Genomic DNA, 24,286 nt, shown 5'->3' with positions numbered 1-24,286 from the left:
TAAGGTTCCTTAAGATTTTCTGAAGGAACACTGAAAGCAAAGCGAGGACTGTCCTCGGGATGCAAAGGAATGGTGAAGAAACAATCCCTCAAGTCAACCACAATTAAATGCCAATGCTTAGGAATTGCCACAGGGGCAGGCAAGCCAGGCTGTGTTGTTCTCATGAGAAGCATGGTTTTATTTACAGCTCTAAGATCCTGTAATAGCCTCCATTTTTATGATTTTTTTTAATAACAAATATAGGTGAGTTCCAAGGTGAAGTGGAAGGAATGATATGTCCAACATCTAACTGCTCCTTAACCAATGTATACGCAGCCTCCAATTTTTCCTTAGTAAGGGGCCACTGCTCCATCCATACAGGGTCATCACTTTTTCAAGTGATTTTTATCGGTTGTATTATTGAAGGCTGCTGTGCAGTGACCCCTATGGAAAAGATCCTAATCCTCTAGTATCGCCAGGACCCCTAGTGACACAGTTTTTGTCTGCCATAGGGAGCGGGTCTCCTTGTAACATTTTCCCTAAGCCTTTGCCCGGGCAGTAGCCCTGACTCTTTAGCATCTGTTGTACAGGCTGTGTAGTAAGCACCGCTCCAATACCATCTAACATATCCCGTCCCCACAAGTTCACTGGAATGTCAGGTAGCACAAATGGTTGAAAAGTTTTTGTATCACCTTCCTCATCCTTTCAATTTAAAAGTAGCCTGTTCTGTAATGGCATCTGAGCTGTGCCAATACCTTTTGGTTAGAGGTAGAATTTTTAAGGGGCCAGTTGGGATCTCAGGATTCTTGTGAAATTATAGATATATCCAACACCAGAATCCAATAATCTTTTAATCTCAATCCCATATAATTTTATTTTTAATTTATGTTGTTTATCATTGATAACTGTTTGTCAAAACACCTTTTTCCCTGTACTTCCAAAGCCTCCAGTTCTATATATCGGCACCATTTTGAATTTAAAATATGAAAGCAATAATAATTGAGCAATTCTATCACCAGCTTTTGTTTTCATAGTCCTTTTTACATATGCCAATTATAAAAGCATTAAATACAATCTCTATAGGATTTGAAGAGGTAAACTTTAGGTAATACTCTTGAGTATTTTATAAAATCTTAAAAAGAGGATTCTTTTTTATAAATCCCAAATAACACATTAGCACAAATAGCCAATTATTAACAATGTGGACCAAACAATTTACCTGTATTTTATTTACTGGAAAATTAATTTTGTAACCTCTTTATCAGTAAGAGATTATCATTTATGGGTTTATCTTAGCAACATTATTTAATAAGCTAATAACCCAATTCATTTCAGGTGTTATATTTTTATAGAATTAAACCAAGAATTTTTAGAAAGCAACTTAAATTGTAGAACCAAATTTTTAGTAATGATCAACAGACAAGACCATACCTAATATATAGTTTAAAATTATGAATTTTGTTCCTTTAGTTTATCTACCATGAGGATCAAACATTCATCCAAACATTTATCAAGACAATCAGAAGAACAGAACATCCTTTATTCAAACAGCATTGACTTAGCATTCAATGTCCTGACCGAAACCATTTTTCACCAGAAGTTAGGCCCGGTTTAAACTTTTAGTGCTAGTCCCTTTCCAGCCCCAGCTCACTGGCTCTGCCCAGTGCTCAAGCGCTATTGCCAGCGCCTGTCTGGGCCGCATTCGCACTCTATCACGGCTCTGTCTCCCACCAGCGTGTATCTGTCCGCCCGCTGCTTCGGGCTATCTCGTGCACATCTTTGTCCGCCACAGCCGCTGGGCGCGCCCCGCACACACAAATTTACGTTTAAACTTCCTACTCCCATGAAGGGACTACCTAATAACGAGTTATTCCCACCATAAGGGAAAAACAGAAAAACATTTCCCACGAAGGGATCCTAAATATTGAATTATTCCCACTCTGAGGGAAAAATAAAAAACATTTGAAACAAAATTAAGCAAACAGACAGCAAAACTTCTAACCCCTGGGCTCGCTTGCTATTTAGCCAGCAACAATGAGGCCTACCTGTCGATTCTTTGTAATTCAGATGTTGCCGCTCTGCACTGGCAGAGAGAGCTCAGAGTTTCAGCTATCCTGAAAACTCTACAACTGGAAAAAGTCTTTACATCTTCCATTACCACTGGGAAGAGGCTTCTCTCTTTCCTTCATCTTTTTTCTACAGGGCCCCAAATCTTTAGGCCTAGTTTCAAAAATTTTTCCCCTTTTTACCAGGAAAATACTTTTTTCTTGATTAAAATTTTTTCTCCCTTTTCTAACAGGAAACTTCCTTTCCTTCCCTTTTCTCTATTGGGAAGATTTCCTTTTTCATTTAAAATCTTTAGCTGTCTTGCCCTTTCTTAATTTTGGTGCCTTCCTGCTTCAACAGTCCATTTAACTGACTGTGAGCTACCTGTACACATTTCAATCCACTCTCACCTGTAAAATGCCGGCCGGCCTTCCAAGAGTGTCCGTCAGCTGGTCCTTTTTACTCAGATCTCGGTGGAACCTCCATTTGTAGCGGTAACGCCCGCGTTACCGCTAACCGTTCACCATGTCCGAGCGAAGGGCTGCGGATTAAAAAATAGAGACAAGAGACAGCGGGTCATCCGTACGATTAGATGTCGAATGCCGTTTATTAAAAGAGGGAAGAAACCTTAAATACGTACAGGCTTACAACACAAATGGAGGAACCCCCGGAGGGCAGAAGTTCGCTGTCAATGGTCTACATTCCAAACTCAATGTTCTACAATCTAGCATCTAAGTAGTTAACGCTCAAAATACAGGATACACAACAAGAAACTTCCCTCAAGCATTCAAAAGGGTGGATACCGACAGGAAATCCAAATAGGGAAGACATCTGATCAAGGTCAAACAAACAAGGTTACAGCCACTCCCAGTCGGGGGCCAGGGCCCATGGCGCCCACACAGCAGCTACACACAACCCCAAAGGGTGTCACTGTATCCTTAATCAACAGAATGTCTGTTCTTTCCTTCCACGCAGCAATGTTAGGCTGTGTATTTATTTGCCAGACTGTTGGAGACACCCTTGTTGATTCTACTCAGGCTCTCTATTTTTAGGAAAAGAGCGGCACAACTCATTCCTGGCACCAGCTGTCAGAAGTGCTGGATTTCCTTCTCTGTTCTGTAATTCCTAGTGTGACCCTAAAGGAGGCTCAACCCCTTAAAGCCAATGTCTTGGCCTGGGAAGTACTTGGCTGCTGTATCGAATAAGGCTGACTATTTTGTTACCTACTATCTTGTCCTGAGAAAGGATGGGGTCTTCAGTGCAAGTTCTGAAATAAGCTTTGTGAAAGAAAGAGAGAGAGTGAACCATCCGGAGCTTCCACACCTGTGCAGCAGCTGCTTCGAGTGTTGACCTCTCCCCTCCACTCATGGGCTCCCACACCCTGCTCAGATGACGCCCCACAGCAAACAGGATCCCTGTGTTTAAGGCAGGCTGCTGTTACTCGGATGCTGCTTGGCTCCATTGAGTCTGTAGTTACCACCTCTGAGCAAACGATCTTGTCTCTGGTTGGGCAGCCTTAGCTTCCGAGGTGTCTTTGCCTTAACTTAGTGCTGTTTCTTCATCTTCCTCTTTGTCCTTTGCAGGGTATATCCCCAGCTATTTAGACAAGGATGAGCTGTGTGTAGTGTGTGGGGACAAAGCCACGGGGTACCACTACCGCTGCATCACCTGTGAAGGCTGTAAGGTAAGTGCCAGGGCCCCCAGCACAGACCACTGTGTAGCACTGTCCTCTCTCAGAGAGCCACTAGAACTCAGTATTAAAAAACAAAATATGACATTCATGGCCTCTGGCCATCAGGGGTCCATTGGGCCTCTTCATTTCTGACATGCTCAAGATCTGAATTTTCCTTTTTCCTAAATCATGACTAACTACATGAAATTTTGCACTAGTGTGGTGTTTTATTTTAAAACAGACACTAACAAAAAGAATAAATTAATAATACTTGAGTTTTAAAGCATAGTTTTTAATATACAATCACCCAATGCTTCACCGTTTCTCCTCCAGTTTTATGTGCAATGTCTGAGAAGACTGAGTCTGTTCCTCCACAGCCTTTTCTGCTGTGGATTTGCATGAACATGCCATTCTAAGGGTTCCATTAGGCAGAATCTTTGAAGCCACTTAGACTCAATTATGTTCCGGCATTTATTCAAAGTGGCTTTCTACAGAGCCTGTAATAAATGGAGTTAGGTTGCCATCAGGTAATTTTGTACTCTGCAAACCTTTCTTCAGGAGATTCTTGACAAAAATATACTGGTATGTTCACTTCTCCAAAGGGAGCTTACATCTGCCTACTTAAAATCTTCATCAGCAAAATGAAGATAAGCCCTATGGAAAAGATCTTTTGGTCCATTAACCTAAGTTAGAAAATAAACACAAGGAGGCTTAACCCAGTGTGGTACCCATGTAGCTGATGCTGTGTAAATGGGATGTATTAAAAACCAGGGAAGGACTTTGACATGTTTAAGATAAAACTTGTATTGAAGTTAAAAAAAACCATAACTTCCTCTTCCTCTTCCTCTTCCCTTCCCTTGCCTTCCTTCCTTTTCCATCTTTCCTCCATGCCCTCCTTCCTGCCCTTGCCTTTAAACCCCCACAATTAACAGGTTAGTTCCATTCACACCAAGGTGGGCTCCACTTCCCTAGTGGGAGATTTTCCATGCAGGTCCCCTGTTTTTTCACATAATATTAGGAAGCACCTCAGTGATACCTAGGCGTGTCTACAAAGGCAGCAAGCATGCTCCTTTCTCACACTCCTTTCTGAGGGCCTGGGACCTCATTTGCCACACCATCAGTTGGAATGTGTGTGAAGCAAGGGATTCTCATCTCCAATATCCTTTTGATACAGAATTTGCAGATGACAAGACTAGGCTAAAGGTTGTGTTGTTTCTATGAAAATAAGGTTATGTGGAGTTTAAAAAACTAATCACAAGTCCTGGCTGTTTATTAATTAGGAGACTTGCAGTTGCAAACCTGCTCTTGAAAGCCTGGTTTCATTGTTTCATTGGAAGGAATAAGGCTAGCTAGGTGTGGTGCCTCAGGCCTGTAATTCCAGCTATTTAAGACACTATCTCAGGAACACAGCAAGTTCCAGGCTATCCTGGGCTACTGGATAAGTTGGAGGCCAGCCTGGACAACTTACACCCTGTCTCAAAAATAAAAAGTAAAAAGTACTAAGCCAGGTGGTGTTGGCGCACGCCTTTAATCCCAGCACTCAGGAGGCAGAGGCAAGAGGATCGCTGAGTTCAATGCCAGCCTGGTCTACAGAGCAAGTTTCAGGACAGCCAGAGCTATACTGAGAAACCTTGTCTTAAAAAACAAAAACCAAAATGTACTAGGGATACAATGTACTAGGGATGTAGCAGAGTGCCATTATGTCCAAGCAATCCCTGGTTCTGGGGAAAGAGGAAGTAATAAGATTGTGTAACTTTAGGTTCATTCTCTTACTTCCAAAAACAATCACGGAAACTAATAATGGAAACTAGCCTTTTGTCTTTTCTTGTTTGCTTTTTCTGAATTGGCCCCCAATGCATAAAACTTCACCGTCCTGGTTACACCACAAATAATGCTTTTACAACAATATCATAAGATAAAATTTGAATTGAAAGAAAATACAATGAAAAGTCACCATGACTCTTAAGTCCCCAAAGCAGTTCAAAAGGCTAGCTGTGTATGACAGGATACAGTTCCAGCAACTTCCTGAACAAGGGAAGACTCAAGCTTTCACCCCTGACCCTACCTCACTAATGTCAACTAGCATTCCCCCAAGACTACTGGGTGTTTAGAGACTTGATTCAGCCAAGATTTCCTTAACAGAACTATCATACAGGGGCTAGAGAGAGGCTAGGTGATGGAGAGCAATTCCTGCTCTACCAGAGGACCTGAGTCCCCAGGACCCATATCAGACAGATCACAACTGCCTGTATCTCCAGCTCCAGGGGATCCAAAGTCCTCTCCGGGCTTCTGAGGACCCCTGCACATCTCAGGGTTTAACACACATGCACACACACACACACACACACACACACACACACACACACACACAATTTAAAATAAACCTTTAAAAACATAACAAGAAGCATCACACAGCATGACTGAGGCTTCACAGTGTCTGCCTGCCTATCAGATCAGTTCCTGTTCATGGGTTGCCCCCATCACAGACCTGGAAAGGAACCTGGGGGAGGGACAATCTAAAGATTTCTTAATATGATGAAGGAGCAACTTGGGAAAAGTGGAGTTTTTCTAATGTAACATCATCTTCAATGGTATCAAGAGATGAAAAGGTCACTCCTCAGTTTATTCAAACCTACAGTGTATACGGACAGAATCTGTATTGCCCTAGCAACAGAAAGATTTTGGAGTTTTTTACTGCTGTGATGTGTAACTTGTTACACACCCTGCGATTTATAGAAAGAAGGTTGAAGTTGCCCCAGCGCAGACCGTTTTCAAAGGAAGAGCTAAACACAACAGTTCCCTCTGAATCCTGAACTGAGTGGTATTCTAGTCTCGTGCTGTTGCTGTGAAAAAACTAACGAAAAGCAACTTATGGGAGGAAGGAATTTATTTGACTTACACTTGCAGGTCGAAAGCCATTATTGGAGGGGTCAGGGCAGGGGCTTGAAGCAGAAACAGGGAGGAAGCCTGCTTGCTGGCTTACCTGGCTTCCTTACACAGCCCAGGACCACCTACCCAGAGAGTGATGCCACCCACAGTGAGCTAAGCCCTCCTACATCAGTTAACAATAAAGACAATAAAGACGTGCTCATGGGGCAAAACTATCAGGGCAGTCCCACAATGGAGACTCCTCTGGTTGACTCTTAAGTTATGTGAAGATGACAGTGAATGCTTACTAGGATGCATAGTAACATAAGGTCCTTGTGTGTATGTGTGTGTGTGTGTGTGTGTGTGTGTGTGTGTGTGTGTGTGTGTGTGTGCTTTTGTTATTGTTGTTGATGTTGTTTTGAGACAGGGTTTCTCTGTGTAGCCCTTGCTATCCTGGAACCTGCTCTGTAGACCAGGCTGGCCTCAGACTCAGAGATCCACCCTGAGTTCTGGGTTTAAAGGCATGTGCCATCATGCCTGGCTACATAGAGGTCCTTATATCTTGCTAATCCATCATCTGGGAAATGAATCTGGCTCTTCTCTGAGTACAGAAATGTCTGGTGTAGGTTATAAAGGCAAGTCCTCCACTCACCTACAGTGAAACATGTCCTTACTTATTCCCTAAGAAGCCTCTTTTGTCAGCTCACAAAATTTGATGGGTGGGTGGGTTTTGGTGCTGGGGTCTGAACTCAGAGCTTCGTGCATGTTCAGCATATACTGTGCTACTGAACTACACCCCTGGAGTCCTAAAATGATTTTTTAAGTAAATGTTTTATCTTTAAGTTTACCTCCAGGAGTTAATTTTCATCACTTTTTTAAAATTAGAAGATCTATCATTGTTACATTTACCTAAAAGTAGTAATCCCTCATCACATGTCAAAACATGCTCTGCCACAGATTAGGGTAGTGTGGTAACATAAAAGGGACTTGGTCGGCGAAAGTCATCAGAGGTCCTCACAAAAGGTACAAGGAACAGCACAGCAAGCTGATGCAATTCTATTTTCCACAAAAGCAAAGTATCGGTTCTCTCATTTCATCAAAGAGTACATGGAATACCTTTGTGGAGATAGAGGGTCTACCCTCATTCTAGGACTCCTCTGCTCATCCTGCCCTGGTGTGCTCTTTATGAGCATCCAGTGTGAGGGAGAAAAGGGCTTATGAGCCTCCCTCCATCTCTGCAGATGTCCACATCCTCCCCTGGCTGGCTTCTAGGTAAACATGGCTTCCTCCAGAAGTGGGCATTGTCCTGCCGCTTCCCAGTCTGTACTAACCATCTGGCCAGAAATGCCTGGGTTTCTTTTGTCCCTTCTACCCCCTTACACAGAGAGTCAGAGTTAAGAATGGAAAAGCCAAATGGAAACTTGCATTTCATACTGGAGGCTTGCCACAAAATGTGGCCCTTTGGGCGGGATTCACCCAATCTGCACCTGGGTTTCCCACTTGGTACTGATGTCTCAAATGGCTGTTTGTGTGTGGTTCCTGGGCCATAACAAGCACATCCACATCATTCAGAGACATGCACACATGTTCAAGAACACAAAACCCTGATTATCCACATCATTCAGAGACATGCACACATGTTCAAGAACACAAAACCCTGATTATCCTCATCATTCAGAGGTGTGTACACACGTTCAAGAACACAAATCCCTTAGGCAATGAGTTTTCCTGTTAGAATGCAGTTTTGAAAAAAAAAGTCATATGCCTTAAAACCACAGATATGAGTCTCAGTTACTCCTGCTTTTCTCAATACAAGGTCCTACTATGGACTCTTTCATTACAAAGAAAAGCTCTGTCTGAGTGCGGGCTATGCAGCGGGGCGTGTGTCCACAACCAAAGCCATAAAAGGGGGGGGGGACAAAAGTGGGCAGAATCTCGGGCAACTGGTATTTCTCTAAAAAAGTGAGAGACCCCCCTTTGAGTTTTAGTAAAGAACTCTTTCAAAATGTGTTTGTTAGTTTAAATGAAAGTTTGGGAGATGAGCAAGAAGAAACTTTTTATATGTTTTGCTCATTTAAATAATACAACAAAACCATTTCATTGTATTATCAGGTAAGCAGTTAAGGAAATAAGATTTAGAATGCATATATGTATTGTGGGACACATTTGGAATCTGGAATCCCAGCATTCAGGAGACTAAATAAGAAGGATTACAAGTTCAAGGACATCTAGGACTATAGAGAAAGTTCCAAGCAAGCCCTGATTCCATAGCAATACCCTGTTTTAGGAAAAAAAAAATAATATGGAACATAGCTCCTGGGTTGTAAGCCAAGTGACCACATGATCTGTGGCAAGTGATTGAACACACCTAAGGCATGGTTTTGTAGTCTGCACAATGATATCATTAATAGAACCTCACAAGTAAGGTTGTGGAGCAAGGGGGCACAGAATGCATCTGCCTCTCTGTCTGTGTCCCTCACAGTCAGAGCTCACTACCATGTTAGTTCCTGTGCATTCATCAGTGGCCAGAACTTAGGACTCAAGTCCAGAAAGGCTCTGGACTAATGCCTTTAAGGCCCAGCATAGTGGTAAACTCCTAAATCCTAGCACCTGAGAGGCTGAGATGAGAGAGTCATGAGTTCAAAACCAGCCTAGAATATATAGAAAGTTGCATATTAGGCCAGCCTTGGCTACATAGCAAGACCCTGTATCAAAATAAATAAATAACAGTCTGGAGAAAGTTATGGAAATCAGCCAAAACTAGACTCCAGTAGTGTTCTTCAGAAAGGAGGAAGCATATTGAACTCCTATGCCCACAGACACTGGAGGGTACAGGGGCTTTAGATGTAAAAGCTCCAAGCTAGACTTTTCTGTTCTTAGAATCCTGTTGTTTGAAAGGTTGAGGGAGACATCTTTTTATTTTATTTTTTCCCCTTTTCTCTCATTTTTTTGAAAATAGATTCTTCTCTCATATAATGCATCCTGAACACAGTTTCCTCTCCCTCTACTCTTCCCAGCTTTGCCCCTACCTCCCCTCTCCCCCAGATCCACTCTGTGTCCTCTTTAGAAAAGAGCAGACATCCAAAAGACAACAGTCAAACAGGACAAAACAAGATACAATAAGACAAGGCAAAAGCCCTCATATCAAGACTGGACAAGGCAACCGAATAGGAGAAAAATACTCCCAAGAGCAGGCAAAGGAGTCAGAGACACACCTGCTCCCACAGTTAGGAGTCCCACAAAAACACCAAGTTAACAGCCATAACAGACACTCAGAGGACCTGGTGCAGATCCATGCAGGTCGTGCTGGCCACTTCAGTCTCTGAGAACCTAGACGAGCCCTGCTTGGTTGATTCAGTGGGCCACATTCTCCTCGTGTCCTCCATCCCCTCTGACTCCTACAATCTCCCCTCCCCTTCCATGGGGTTCCCCGATTTTGTAGGGGAAGGACCCAATGAAAACCTCCAATTTAGACTCTCTTGGCTCATAATGTCTGGCTGGGGGTCTCTGTATCTGCTCCTATCTGCTGCCAGAGGAAGCCTCTCTGACGATGACTGGACAAGGCACCCATCCATAAGTATAGAAGAATAATTAGGAGTCATTAGGAGTCCCAGCACATCTTGCAGGCAGGACAGATTGTAGGTCAAAGGTTTTGTGGCTACTTTGGTGTCCAGGTTTCTCTTTCTGTAGCCTGCAGAGTACCTTTCCACACCACAGAGACTAGAATGTAGGGGTGAAGGCTCCATGCAAGCACCAGATCGACCTCTCTATGTTCAATGAGCTGTGTGGATATTGTCCTCGACAATGGGCCCCACTGTCAGTTTTCAGAGAGCGACCCTCTGTCCCACCATCAGCCTGGGGTGTTTAGGAATCTCCACAGGACCTCCTAGCCCAACAATTCAACCAAATGTAATCCAGTCCCACCACTGGGAGCCTTGCCTAACTACAAAAGATAGCCAGTTCAAACTCCATATCCTCCATTACTAGGACTACCCTTATAGATTCTGGGAAGTTTCTATTGCAGTAGGTTTCCACACTACCACACCCCCAATGCTCCCAATTACAGCTGTCTCTCCCTGCACTCTCATCCTCCACCATCACCACCCCAACCTGATTCCTCCCGCTCCTGTCCTCATCTTCCTCCAGTCCACCCACAAGATTTATTCTATTTTCCCTTCCCAGGGAGGTTCATGCATGCCCCCCCAGAGCTCTCCTCTTTACCTAACCTCTCTGGGTCTATGCATTGTAGCTTGATTATCATTACTTAATAGTTAATGCCCACTTATAAGTGAGTACATACCATGTTTATCTTCCTGGGTTTGGGTTACTTCACTCAGGATGATTTTTTCAAGTTCCATTAAATTGCCTGCAAATTTCATGTTGCCATGTTTTAAACAGCTGAGTAATACTCCATTGTGTAAATGTACCACATTTACTTTATCCATTCTTCAGTTGAGGGACATCTAGCTCGTTTTCAGGTTCTGGCTATTATGAATGAAGCCACAATGAACATGGTTGAGCAAGTGTCCTTGTAGTATGATGGAGTGACCTTTGGGTATAGGTCATGGTCATTTTAGGACTCAAACATGAATCAAATAAAATCTCTAAATGTAATAAAGATATATTTAAGGCAGGTGGTGGTAGTGCACACCTTTAATCCCAGCACTCGGGAGGCAGAGCCAGGTGGATCTCTGTGAGTTCAAGGCCAGTCTGGACTACAGAGCAAGATCCAGGGCAGACACCAAAACTACACAGAGAAACCCTGTCTCGAAAAACCAATATATATATATATTGCCAAACAATTTAAAATGTTCTTGGTGTATGTTTCATTGTACGGAGTAGTAGGTTTCTTAAGGAAATATTCTTGCAAGTGTCTTTAAATAAAGAAACTGTCAATCAGGTATCCTGCTGTTCAGGATAAAGTAATAAAGCTTTTCATTCACTTAGCTTAGCAACATAATTATGATACCCTATGAAATAAAAGTTATACCACTCAGAGTATAGAAAAATAAAAGCAAAAACCAGATTGCCTGTCAGCTTTGTTTCCTTGAATAAATGCGGACAATGTAGACCTGTGAAAACTCCCTCAGCTCCTTGGATTCACTTGCATCCACCATCCTTTATTTGAGGGTATAAAGCTGGAGGCCCCAGCCCAGGCTAAGGCCAGCACAGTTGATCTCATTCTCAGTAGACACTAACTCCAGAGTCATCTAGTTTCAGAAAATATGAATGTTTTCTTGGGTCTTTCTTACTTAGGGTTTCTTTAGAAGAACCATTCAGAAAAGTCTCCATCCATCTTATTCCTGTAAATATGAAGGAAAATGCGTCATAGACAAAGTCACTCGCAACCAGTGCCAGGAATGTCGCTTTAAGAAATGCATCTATGTTGGCATGGCAACAGACTGTAAGTAGATGCTCTTCATTTGCTTGATACCAAGGAGTGTCAACTGGGGGAAGGGTTCAGTTCAAGATCAACAAAGAAAGCAGGAACCTCTGTGGACAGGCTGGCTCTTATACACACCCCTTCCTCCCTGCCTTGATGGAGGGGCGGTGGGAACCATTGGCTTTCTTCTTCCCAGCTCATCAATTCCCCACTTCCAAAGCATCCAGATGATGGGGGAAAGGGTGGTTAGGTCATCCCTGTGTGTGTTTGAAGGGTAGCCTATTAGCAAGCCTGTTCCACGCTTCAAATGAGAGAACTTGTCCGGGGAACATAGTCACTTCTCATAGCAGGCTTCATGTGTGGAGAGGTTTATAGACCAGTCCTTGGGTTTTCAAAAACAAATAAATTAATTTGGTTGACCTTTTTTGGAGATGTGGTACTGGCAGAAAACATCATGTACAAGAATTTTTTAAGAATTCAAAGTTGAATGTTCCCACATGAATCATCCCACTGTTGATTGCTTATTGTATTTTTAGCCAAAATTTTTTTTTTAGCTAAAGCTGTACTATCCAATTTTCTAAGTGCTATATCATAGGCCCTGGGGTCTCTCCTCCCAGCCCTCACCCAGGGATTTGCACCAGTCACCTTAATTATCATAAAAAAAAGAACTGTGCCATTAAGAATATGCATCCTCCCCTCTGCCAGGAATCAGTAAGAATGATTTCCACAGCCATCATGTTTATACATCAGAGGTTTCAATCATGAGTTTAAAAGAAAAGCACTGGAAAGAAAGAAAAGGCAATGAGAACTTTCCTGATATAAGAAAAAATAATCCTGCTTTATATTGGTACTGTAAATAGTGTTCTCCCTAGAGAATTAAAAAAAAAACTGTAATTCCTCATAGAGGAAAATGCTATGGAGAGTGTTAAGAGATCTATTAGGGTGTTGGGCTGGAAGTACTGTCCATCTGCACCTCAGGCCCAGGGCATCTTCAACTCTAAAGGATTGGACCCTTTTCTAACCAGGATGTGAACATGATTAGCTTAAAACCAAATACTAATATGTCACTGTTCCAAACCACCATTATTTAAGTAGCCATTTTATTGTTTTATTAAGTTTAAGGTGTGAGTAGTTATGGGATTAAAAATGCTCAAGGTCCAGCTAAACAGTGTGGATATACATTTTGAGGTTTTTTACTTGCTTATGAGGCATTTTAAAAGATCTAGGTTTCTCAACATAAAAACTCTGGACGGCCAGATATTTCATCAGGTAGAGGCACCTGCCACCAAGCTTGACAACCTAAACTCAATCCCTGTGACCCATATGATGGAAGGAGAAAACTGACTCCCACAGGTATCCTGTGACTGTGCTGTGGGCATGTACACACACACACACACACACACACACACACACACACACACACACACACTAAATTAAACAAATCATAATAAGATGAAAGAAGGAAGGAAAGAAGAGAGGAAGGGAGGGAGGGAGAGAGGGAGGGAGGGAGGGAGGGAGGGAGGGAGGGAGGGAGGGAGGGAGGGAGGGAGGGAGGGAGGAAAATCTCTGCCCGTCGCAAACCTACCACTACTAGGTACGTGATTCCAGAGTTAAGCTTTAGGTTTCTTGCTTGAGAAATCACCACCTACCTCACAGACTCAGGTCCAGGATTCAGGCTGTGACACATGTCAAATGCAACAGTGTGACATGCTGGAAGCCTTCCGGTGGTGGAGCTTTGGGCATTATGAGCCTTTAGCAAGTGAGCCAAAGTTGCCTCACAGGACTACTCCATGTTTCCCACATTAGCAAACACTCGTGTGACATTAAGATCCAATTCTGATGAGATCATCTGGGATTGCTTGTGAATTAGCTTCTTGCTGTGTCTGCCCTTTACATTGGACATTTACAAGGACAGTCAGTTGTAGGAACTGAAGCAAGAGTCCTGGGTCTTCCTCTGTCTCTACCATGAACTTGATGCATGACTTTAGGCAAATCGCAGTCTCTGGATAAGTTCCCTCCTCTGTGGAAAGATACTGGATAGATAAAAGATGAACTAGATACTGTCTGAGGTCATCTGACACCTGAGTCTTGGAAATGGGCAGATGGCTTGGGGTAGGAGTGCTTTCTGTGAAAGCAAGAAGACCAGAATTCTCACCACAAGCACCCACATAAAATCTGGCCATGGCCACATGTGCCTGTAACCCCAGTGTTGGTGGTGGAGACAGGTATATTTGTGGGACTCATTGGCCAGGAGCCTCATTGGCCAGGATCTGAACCTAACTGTAAGCTTCAGGTTCAGTGAGAGACCCTGGCTCAAATAATGTGAAGAGGGATTGAGGAAAACACCTGGCATACTTCTCTGGCCTCTGAATGTGTACACAAAGGTTCACACACACACACACACACACACACACACACACACACACACACACACACACTTTTTAGGTAAAATAAGATGAATAGATGTTATGGTTCTGATTATCAACAGGCTTCTGTGAACCTACATGGTCAAAGGAGAATACCAAGTCCACAGTTATTCTCTGACCTTCACAATGTGCCTCAGTATATGTACACCTATCCCCCCCCACACACACACAATATAATAATAATCTTTAAATAAAATAAAACAAAACCTCAGTCTTACTATAAGTCTGGTAAAAGTCTCGTTTGGAAACTGACCACAGAAAGATAGGTTTCTTGTTCCTTTTTTGCGCAAATGGAAAAGCTTATGATTACACTCATTCAGCGCTTACAGTTCATTGCTATAGTGACTACCCTGTGCATGGGTTTAATTGATCCCATCTCATAAAGGGAGACATGAAACTCAGAGAGCCTAGGAAACTTGCTTAGAAGTCACACTGCTAGAAGGTGGTAGTGTCAGGATTCAAACCCAAGTCTTTCTAGGTTCCCAGCTAAGGTGCTTTATCTACCATCGAGGGTAGACCAGGTAAGAAGCCTTGGGAAGACATACCTGTGAGGCTCAAGAGAGTCCCAGCCGCATCACAGTCTGCCCTTATAGAAGCCAGGAAGAGTTCTTTTCCGTCCTATCACTACTCCAGCAGACCTCCTTAACCGGAAGTACAGAAGCCCCGGGAATGAATGCAGATGGCAGCCCACTTGATTTCCCAAGTAGTATGGGTTTTAATTCTCTCTGCTTCCGTCTGATTTTAGGGCCACTGCCTTCTGTAGAGCTGAGTTCCTGGTGCCCAGGTTCCTTCAAAGCTCTATTTTGTAAAATTGGTCTGGGCACTGGGAGCTTGGCACTGGGCTTATACTGGGCAGTGATTAATCAGAGGCAATGTGCTATGGAAAGGAGAATGTGCCTAGTGTGAACCTCTAAGCCAGTAGTTCTCAACCTGGTCACAACCCCTTTGCGGTCAAATGACCCTTTCACAGGAATCACCAAAAACCGTCAAACACCACAAATTTTCACATTATGATTCATAACAATAGCAAAATTACAGTTATGAAGTAGCAACAAACTAATTTTATGGTTGGAGGTTACCACGATGTGAGGAACTGTATAAAAGGGTCACAGCATTAGGGAGGTTGAGAATCGCTGCTCTAAGCCATCAAGCCCAGAGCCCCCAGGCTCAGAACCTACAGTCTGCTCCAAGCTCTCCATCACTGGTGGGTCCCTCTCACCTCTCTCCCTCCCAGTGGTACTGGATGACAGCAAACGGCTAGCCAAGCGGAAGCTGATAGAGGAGAACCGTGAGAAGAGGCGCCGGGAAGAGCTGCAGAAATCCATTGGGCACAAACCGGAGCCCACGGATGAGGAATGGGAGCTTATCAAGACGGTCACCGAGGCCCATGTGGCCACCAATGCCCAGGGCAGCCACTGGAAGCAGAAGCGGAAATTTCTGGTAAGGTTCCTTGCCAAGCTCACTATCCATGTATGTTCCCATTTTCTGGGTTAGAGTCCTCTGGACCCTGCTGCCGTTAGTGCCTCATTTTCCCGCCCGGGGGGGGGGGGGTGCAGCTCAGAGAGGCCAGGGACTTGAACTGCAATCGTGCCAGCGGGGCATGGGGGGGGGGGCTTTGGGGGGGGGTGCCGAGGCTGCGAGTGCGGATGGTCATTCACTGGAGCCCAGAGCTGCTTGTTAGGCCTCTGACCTCAGGGTGCTTTTCCTGTTAATGAGGCCAGGGCTGGAACGTCTCCTCAGGAAATTCTGATACCTGCTGACTTACCCTTCTCCCCAACCCTTCTGCCTTCAGATTCCCAGTGTACATACTCAGCCTTTGAGGCTCATCCACATGCATGCCCCCTTGAACAGAATCTCTAGGAGGAAGGGTCCCAAACCTCAGCTCTTAGTGTTTGTTGTTGTTTCTTTATTTTTGCGATCATATTTTTTCATGATTTATTATTATTATTATTATTATTTTACATCCAGACCACAGTTTCCTCTCCCTTCTGTGGATGAAGTTTTTCTGTGTCCACCCGGCTCCTGTAGCTGCTCAGACCCAAGTAAACACACAGAGATTTATATTACTTATAAACTGTGTGGCCATGGCAGGCTTCTTGCTATCTCTTTCTTATATCTTAAATTGACCCATTTCTATTAATCTATAAGTTGCCACGTGGCTTGTGGCTTGCTGGTACTTTTACATCTCACTTCCTCTGTGTCTGGCTGGTGACTCCTGACTCAGCCTTCCCTTCCCAGAATTCTCCTCTCTCTTTATCCCACCTTTTTTCAAAAAGGAAGATTTTAACTTTAATGTAGTAAAATTACATATAACAAAACAATTATCAAGCAAGTATTATAGTTACAATATCTAGTCTGTTTGTATTTGGCAAAATTAAAGAAGATATCCTATCTATCCTATATTTGTGAGTCTAAGGTTTTTTATATTACTTTTATTTTTTCTTTAAAGACTTTATTTTTTAAAGTTATCATTTTTTATATAACTGTATATATTACTTTTTTTTCTCTTCCAAGCCTATGCATATGTGGACACAGAAAAACTTCAGCTATACCTTTCTCTCCTCACAGTCCCTTCCCATGATCTAAGTTTTTATCTGTAAAAGTCAAAATGCTAATCTAGGAATAAAAGCTTCAGTCCAGGAGCCAGGGAATAAGAGTGTAGGGATGGGGGAGGTATGGAGACAAGGCAGATCTTTTCAGATCTATGGATGCTTAGTCGATTTTACAGTGAAAGCCCTTGCCATCCATTTCTCAACCAGACTTCCTAGTACTCTGAGTTTGCTGGAGCTACTATCCCCATTTTACAGATGTGAAAACTAAGCCCATACACAGATGATATGACAGTAAGTGGCTAAGCCAGGCCCCAAAACCAAGCCTCTGGTCCAAGTCACCCCCACCCCACCTCATCAGACCTGCTCTAGCCAGTATCCAGCCACCTCTGAGACTGGCTGTGCCTTCAGTGTATGCAGTGGAAGTGCCTTGCTGGCAGCAAAGCCTGACGATCTGTCTGTACATCAGAGGCGCTCTCTTTAAATGAGAAGCTACAGTGGTGGAATTACCTATGCACTACAACAGCAGCATTATGATGCAGTGGCTTCAAGCTTGCAATCAGGACTACACAGAATGCCTAGGCAGGAAGATTGCAAGTTCAAGGCCTGCTTGAGCTCCAAGTCCAGACTAGGCAACTTAATAAGATCCTATCTCAAAAGTAAAAGCAAAGAAAGAGCCCGGGATACAGCTCAGCCAGAGAGCACTTGCTGGGCCCCATGAGGTCCTGGGCCAATCCCCAGGACCAACAATAACAATCATGAAGGGAATTTGGGGGGAGAAAAGGCTATGCATAATCCACCTGTTCTGAAACAAATTCTCTCACACGTCACCAGTACTTTGATGATGGTCTCTAGAAAAGTCACCAAACACCCAAGGGATTCGAGCCTCAACTCTTGGGGCCCTACTGTCCCCTCCCTCTGCCAACCCTACAGGTGTGGACATGGGAAGCTGACGGGGCTCCCTCAGCTAGATTGTGCCGGAACATGGGGAGCATGTGCAGCCGGTGCCCCATCTGTCTAGACTCCTCCTGCCTACCACCCGCGTAGCCTTACTGAATGGGAGGGCAGCGCCCTGGTACTTTACCTTCGGCCCCACCCCGGTGTGCCTGTCCAGAAATTAAACTGCACTAATTCTGAATCAACAGGCCAATTCCAAACCAATCCATCTAGACCCTATCAGTGCCGAGCCCAGCATGCCCACAGGCCTCCTCGGTCCACCTCAGTCCATCCTCACGTGTGGGCCACAGCCAGGCCTGGAGCTCCGTTCTGATTTCAAGTAATCCACAGGAAGTGGAATTCAAGCTGAGTTCTGAGTCAGATGGAGGAGTCAGGCCCGGTCTGGACTTCTGGGGAATTTTATGCTTTCATTTTTTTACCTCTAGATGGGGATGAATCTAACTAACCCTGTTTCTGTCATCACTCAAGTGTTTCTATTCAGAGTCTAAGGATTTATCCTCTTAAGTTATGTTTATGCGTGTATGTGTGTGTGGGGATAAGTGTATATGCGTACATGTGTATCTCTGTGGGGATATGTTTTTGTGTGTGTGTCTGTGTCTGTGTGGGGATAAGTGTGTGTACATGTGTCTCTGTGTGGGAATGTGAGTATGTGTGTGTATATGTGTCTGTGTAGGGATGTGTGTGTACATGTGTATCTCTGTGGGGATATGTTTTTGTGTGTGTGTCTGTGTCTGTGTGGGGATAAGTGTCTGTGTGTACATGTGTGTCTGTGTGGGGGTATGCATGTGTGTGGGGGGGGGATATGTGTGTGTGTGTGTGTGTGTGTACATGTGTGTCTGTGTGGGAATATATATGGGGGCATAAGTGTATGTGTGTGCATATGTGTCTGTGTAGGGATATGTATATGTGTGTGCATGTGTGTCTGTGGGTACATGTGTACCTGTGTGGGGATATGTGTGTGCATGTGTGTCTGTGGGTACATGTGTATCTGTGTGGGGCTATGTGTGTATGTTCATGTGTGTATGTGGGTGCAGATGCCCCTAGAGGCCAGAGGTGTCAGATCCCTTTGGAGCTGGGGATACAGGTGGTTGTGAGGCCCCTAATGAGAGTGCTACGAACTCAACTTGGGTCCTTTGCAAGAGCAGTATGCACTCTTAACCTGAGCTATCTCTCCACCCCAAGACTAGCAAGCAGGCCTGCCTCCAAGCTCTCACTTGAGTTCTTGCCCTGGCTCCCGGCAGGGAGCGGCTAGGACAGGAAGTATAGGTAAATAAGCCCCGTTAAGTTGCTTTTGGCGAGGGTGTTTCATCACAGCAATGGAAAGCAAATGAGCAGTATCCGTGTACTGAAAGGTCGCCATGGACAGAGGGATGGTCTAGGGCTTATGTTTCCTCTTTGTGCTTAGAGTACTGCATACTGTTTCATTGTTGGTTTGGGTTTTTTTGTTTGTTTGTTTGTTTGTTTGTTTGTTTTTTGTTTTGGTTTGGTTTGGTTTTTGGTTTTTGGTTTTTTTTGGTTTTTTGGTTTTTTGAGACAGGGTTTCTCTGTGTAGCTTTGCGCCTTTCCTGGAGCTCACTTGGTAGCCCAGGCTGGCCTCGAACTCACAGAGATCCGCCTGGCTCTGCCTCCCGAGTGCTGGGATTAAAGGCGTGCGCCACCACCGCCCGGCCTTGTTTCATTGGTTTTTATGTGCTGATGTTCCGCCTTGTTCTGGAGAAGGAGTGAAGAGGCTGGTGGCCTTGGTAGTGCGGTCGCTGTGAGGGACTGAGAATCTTGTGCTGTCATAGAAGCTGTACTATTCATTGACCAGGAGTGAGTGTCTGGTCTCCAAAAGGAACAACTTCTTCCTTTGCCCTCAAGGACAGACTCCAACCAAATCAGGAAAAGAGGTGGTGGGTTGATCTGGTTTTCAGATCTGTGTTTCCATCTGAGAAAATGAGAGTGTTTGGCAAATGAGGAACTTTTGTGAAATCCATGCCATTTCATAATGAACCTAAACCCATGCTGTCAAGCCGCATCCAGAAGCATTTAAATTATGTTGTTTTCGTGCTTTTCGTCAATCCACTTCAATCTCCGGGGTTACAGAAGTGTTTTCAACAGTGAAGACACTGTTATGAAAAGCAGAAGTGGGCTGGGAAGGGAGGCTTGTTTCTGCCCTCTCCATGGCAGGAAGACGCTGGCACAAATCCCACACCCTCTGCAGCCTGCTGTGCACGTGGCCGTCGTCATCTGGCGACACTGTGCACTGTTCTCCTCCCTGGTGCACTAGAGGGGGCAGCTGGCAGACTTTCTGCACAAGAATGAAACGTGACCTTTAGAGTCAGGACAGACCTGCCCGATTTCTCCCTGTGCAGTGTCAGAGGGGCACAGACCGGAGGGTCAGAGAGGTGCATCTGTGGTCTGCATGGTCAGATCCTACAGATGATCTGTCACCCCAAATCATCATCATTTCAGAAGCAGGCAGGAGAGCCTAGCTGTGTGGGGACAGACACTGGAGCCCAGATCTAGTCACACATACACACACACACACACCTACAGTTCATTTGCCTTGTGACCATCTCAAATGGTGTAAAAACTGTTCACTGTAAAGGATACAGCCTGGCACCCCGTGCCCCATGGCATCCCGTGCCCCACGGCATCCCGTGCCCCACGGCATCCCGTGCTCCATGCCTCATCCCACCCCTCCCCACTCTCACCGTCTTATCCCATTCATCTCAGGAAGCAGAGGCCTGAAGTCGTGTCCCAGACCCCAAGGCCCTGAATGCATCCCTGTCCTTCTCCATGGCTTTGTAATGGTGTGAGCAGACACCTGCTGAACAGAGAGGACTCATCCACCTGGCCAAATCCCACTCTGTCAGTGCCAGGGAGCTGCCAGCCTAAGCTGAGATGTCCTTGGCTTCCAGCCAGCCATTTGAAACAAGGCCAACTGGCCACATCTCCTACTTACCTCCGACAATGCTAAGGAAACCTCAACACAGAGGGCCAGCTGGCAGAGGTGTGTGTAACTCCAGCCTCCCCAGTGCCGAGCAGAGACTAGTGCCTGCACACACACCTGAACCCCTTTTCTGTACCTCTCTGTCCCCACTGCCCGGAGGATCCAGGCCACTCTGGGTTTCTGCACCGACACCCAGTGCATCTTCCTAAGTTCTCCACTTCGATTTTACTGCGAACCCATAGTACAGCCCCCATCCCAGCCTGCTCAAACTGCTGCTGTCCCCAGCGACTTCTCCCTCTGACTCACTCCTTCCCCAACCCAGCAGCCCGACACCTCATCAGGCCTTTGTCCTGTTTGTAGCCCTTCCTTGAGCATTGTTTTGTATTTACGTGTTTCTCTCCTCCTGTGGTCCGTGGGGCCCACTTGATGCTTCTCTGCTGGGCTCCCCGCCCCCACCCAGGTCTCTCTTCTGTCCTCAGAACTTTGCTTTGGTGTGTTAGTTGCTCTTTCTCTGACAATAAGCAGCTTCAAGGAGGGAAGGTTTACTTTGGCTTACAGTTTGGGAGAATGGTTCATCATGGCCATCATAGTTAGGGTTTCTGTTGCTGCGATGAAACACCATGACCAAAGCAATTTGGGGAGGAAAGGGTTGATTTCAGCTCACACTTCCAGGTAACAGTCCACCTCTCAGGGAAGTCAGGGCAGGAACTCAAACATGGCAGGAACCTGGAGGCAGGAGCTGATGCAGAGGCCATGGAGGAGTGCTGCTTGCTGCCCATGGCTTGCTCAGCCTGCTTTCTTATAGAACCCAGGACCACCTGCCTGGGGATGGCACCACCCACAATGGGCTGGGTCATCTCCCATCAGTCACTAATTAAGAAAAATGCCTTTTCAGATCTCATGGGGCATTTCCTCAACTGAGGCACTGCCCCCCCCCCAGCTTGTGTCAAGCTGACGTACAAACTAGCCAGCACAATGGCCAAGAAGGCACAGCAGTCGGAGCGGGAGGCAGCGGATCACCTTCCATCTGAGAGAAAAGACAGGGAGTGGGGCCTGGGCAATGAAACCTTGTGGGTTACCTGCTCGTGACCTACTTCCTCCAGCCAGGCTCCGCTTCCTGAAGGTTACACAACTTCCTCAAACAGCGTGCCAGCAAGTGTTTGAGCATGTGAGCCCATGAGGAACATTTCATATTCCAAACACAACTCCTCCCTCTACCTTCAGTGTTCCTCCTGTAAATCCACAGACAGCTGCCTCGTTGGCATTCTTCTGGTCAAAGCCCTGGCCACTTGCTTCTCAAATGGACCTTAGTACCACCTGTCTCCTGACCTTGGTGGACCAGCGTCATCTCCAGGCTTACCACAAGCTGGAGTTCTTGGGTGAATTTATTTGTCTTGCCTCTCCTCAATCTTCCCTCACTACAATGCAACTTGCCTTGTGAGACATTGTCCAGTGCTGTAATCTCAGCATCTAGAGGGAGATCTAGCTTGTAGTATTAACTTGATATGTGCTGACAAGTAAATATATGAACAAGCATATTGTCTGCCCCACTTCTGCCAAAGGCCTGGTACACAGCAGGCAAAAACACAAAGCCTTTTGTGAAGTCCCTTTGAGACTTTTGAGAAGTCTGTATCTTTGAAGAGTGCCTAGATAACTATGAAAAATAAGAGTAACAGATGTTCAGCACCATAATAGTGGTACCCACTGGTCCCCAGGAGTGTGCAAAGGAGGCCAACATCATTTCAAATGAGGTCATCTAGCAAGACTGGCCACCAGGAGTGTGCAAAGGAGGTCAGCATCATTTCAAATGAGGTCATCTAGCACGATGTCTAGGAACAGACAGGATGTGAGTTGGGGTTTGCAGTGGACAGAGATGAGAGGTTGAAGTAGGAGTTCCAGAGGAAGGAAAGGTCCAGACAGAAGGCTACAGTAGAAAAGAGAAAGGCAATTTGTGGAGTGGAGGTGGTAAGGTCAGATGCACTGACCTAGGTGGTCCATTTAGGGAACAGAGGACAGAAGTCAGTGTTACTATTGGAACACCCTATGAGCAAGCTAAGGCAGCTGGCAGGTCCAGAGGCAAAGCAGGTAGACACAAGCCGGAGGCATCATTGGTGCTGGAGTTTGGTATTGGGGCACAAGTATATACTGGACATAGGATCAATCCCATTTGTTTGGTACCCACGGCCAATAGTCACAATAAGCTATCTAACAGATTCAAGAAGAGTCCAGTGATGTAGAGTTCTTATGGGTGAAAAATCTACAGGAAAGTCACATGAGCATCTGCACAGCTCAGCCTCAGTTCTCTAGACCAGTTGGCAACCCACCTCCTTCTCAGGTTCCTTTTCTTTTCCCTTGCACCTGAGCTCCCCGTGGAAACACACCTTGATGACCCAACAGAATGCTTTTTTCTGCTCTAATGTTGGCTTCCCAGCAGAAAAGCTTGCGCAGCTCCATCGGGGCTGTAATTTCATTGGTGCACATTCCCTTGCATAGTTTTCCTCCTTCCTTCAAATCGCTGGTCACAGGAAGTGATCCTGCTGCTTTTCTGCCCACAGATGGAATGAGAACTAGTGGACAGCAGCATTGTCAAAGGCACGGTGCTGACGGGTTCGGTACAGTCAGACTAGTCCCAGCCGGTGGATGTTTGAGTGCTTGGGGGCCGGAGAGATGCTCGGGGGTAAAATGTTTGCTGTGGATGCATGCGGACCTGAGCTGGGTCCCCAGCACACTCAGAAAAACCCGTGTGCAGAGGTGTCTTCCTGTAATCCCAGCACTGGGGAGACCCAGGCAGGCAGATCCCTGGAGCCCCTGGCCAGCCAGTCTAACTCAGTCAGTGAGCCACCCCCACCATTCAATGAGAGAATTCAAAACATAATCTGGGGATGGAGATATGGCTCAGAGTTAAGAACACTGGCAGCTCTTCTAGAGGGTCTAGGCAATTTCCAGCACCCATATGGTGGCTCAAAACCATCTATAACTCCAGTCCCAGGAGATCTAATACCTTATTCTGGCTTGTACAGGCACTAGGAACACTCATATACATACAGGCAAAACATCCACAAACATGAAATAAAAATAAGTTTTAAAAATAAATTAAAATCCCTCCTTATAATTGTCATCACTCTCTAGAAAGCAACTGAACAAGAGACCTGATATCAACCTCTGGCTTCTACATGTGCACACATGCATGTGACATACACCAACACATGTGTACACACACACACACACAAGCACATATATACACAAAAATATATTATTTCTGAGATGTTCCTACATGTATGTATATATGTGTGCGTGTGCATGTGTGTGTGTGTGTGTGTGTGTGTGTGTGTGTGTGTGTGTGTGTGTGTAATATCAGTACTTTCTCCTCAGAGCTCTCTACTGTGTTGCTATGCTCATTTTAGCAGCTTGTCTTCCTGACAGGCTTGTGAAGAGAACCAGGAGGCAAGAGTGGCCTCCTGATCAGGGCAA

The 24,286-nt window shown here is 45.2% G+C and overlaps 1 protein-coding gene across 14 annotated transcripts in view; it reads left to right on the top strand.

The window, feature by feature from the left end:
- Positions 1-24,286, top strand: part of Thrb (thyroid hormone receptor beta) — a 372,411-nt gene that overhangs the window by 328,975 nt on the left and 19,150 nt on the right. For all 14 annotated transcript variants that reach the window (XM_015994018.3, XM_076544456.1, XM_042284359.2 and 11 more), the window contains 3 exons: positions 3,609-3,709; positions 11,822-11,969; positions 15,609-15,814. In XM_015994018.3, the coding sequence (XP_015849504.1) occupies positions 3,609-3,709; positions 11,822-11,969; positions 15,609-15,814 (455 nt within the window). The remainder of the gene's footprint in view (positions 1-3,608; positions 3,710-11,821; positions 11,970-15,608; positions 15,815-24,286) is intronic.

The sequence above is a fragment of the Peromyscus maniculatus genome, chromosome 9 (assembly GCF_049852395.1).
Source record: "Peromyscus maniculatus bairdii isolate BWxNUB_F1_BW_parent chromosome 9, HU_Pman_BW_mat_3.1, whole genome shotgun sequence".
NCBI classification, from domain to species: domain Eukaryota; kingdom Metazoa; phylum Chordata; class Mammalia; order Rodentia; family Cricetidae; genus Peromyscus; species Peromyscus maniculatus.
The sequence above is the reverse complement of the archived record's forward strand: the minus strand, read 5'-3'. Positions and strand labels throughout refer to the sequence as shown.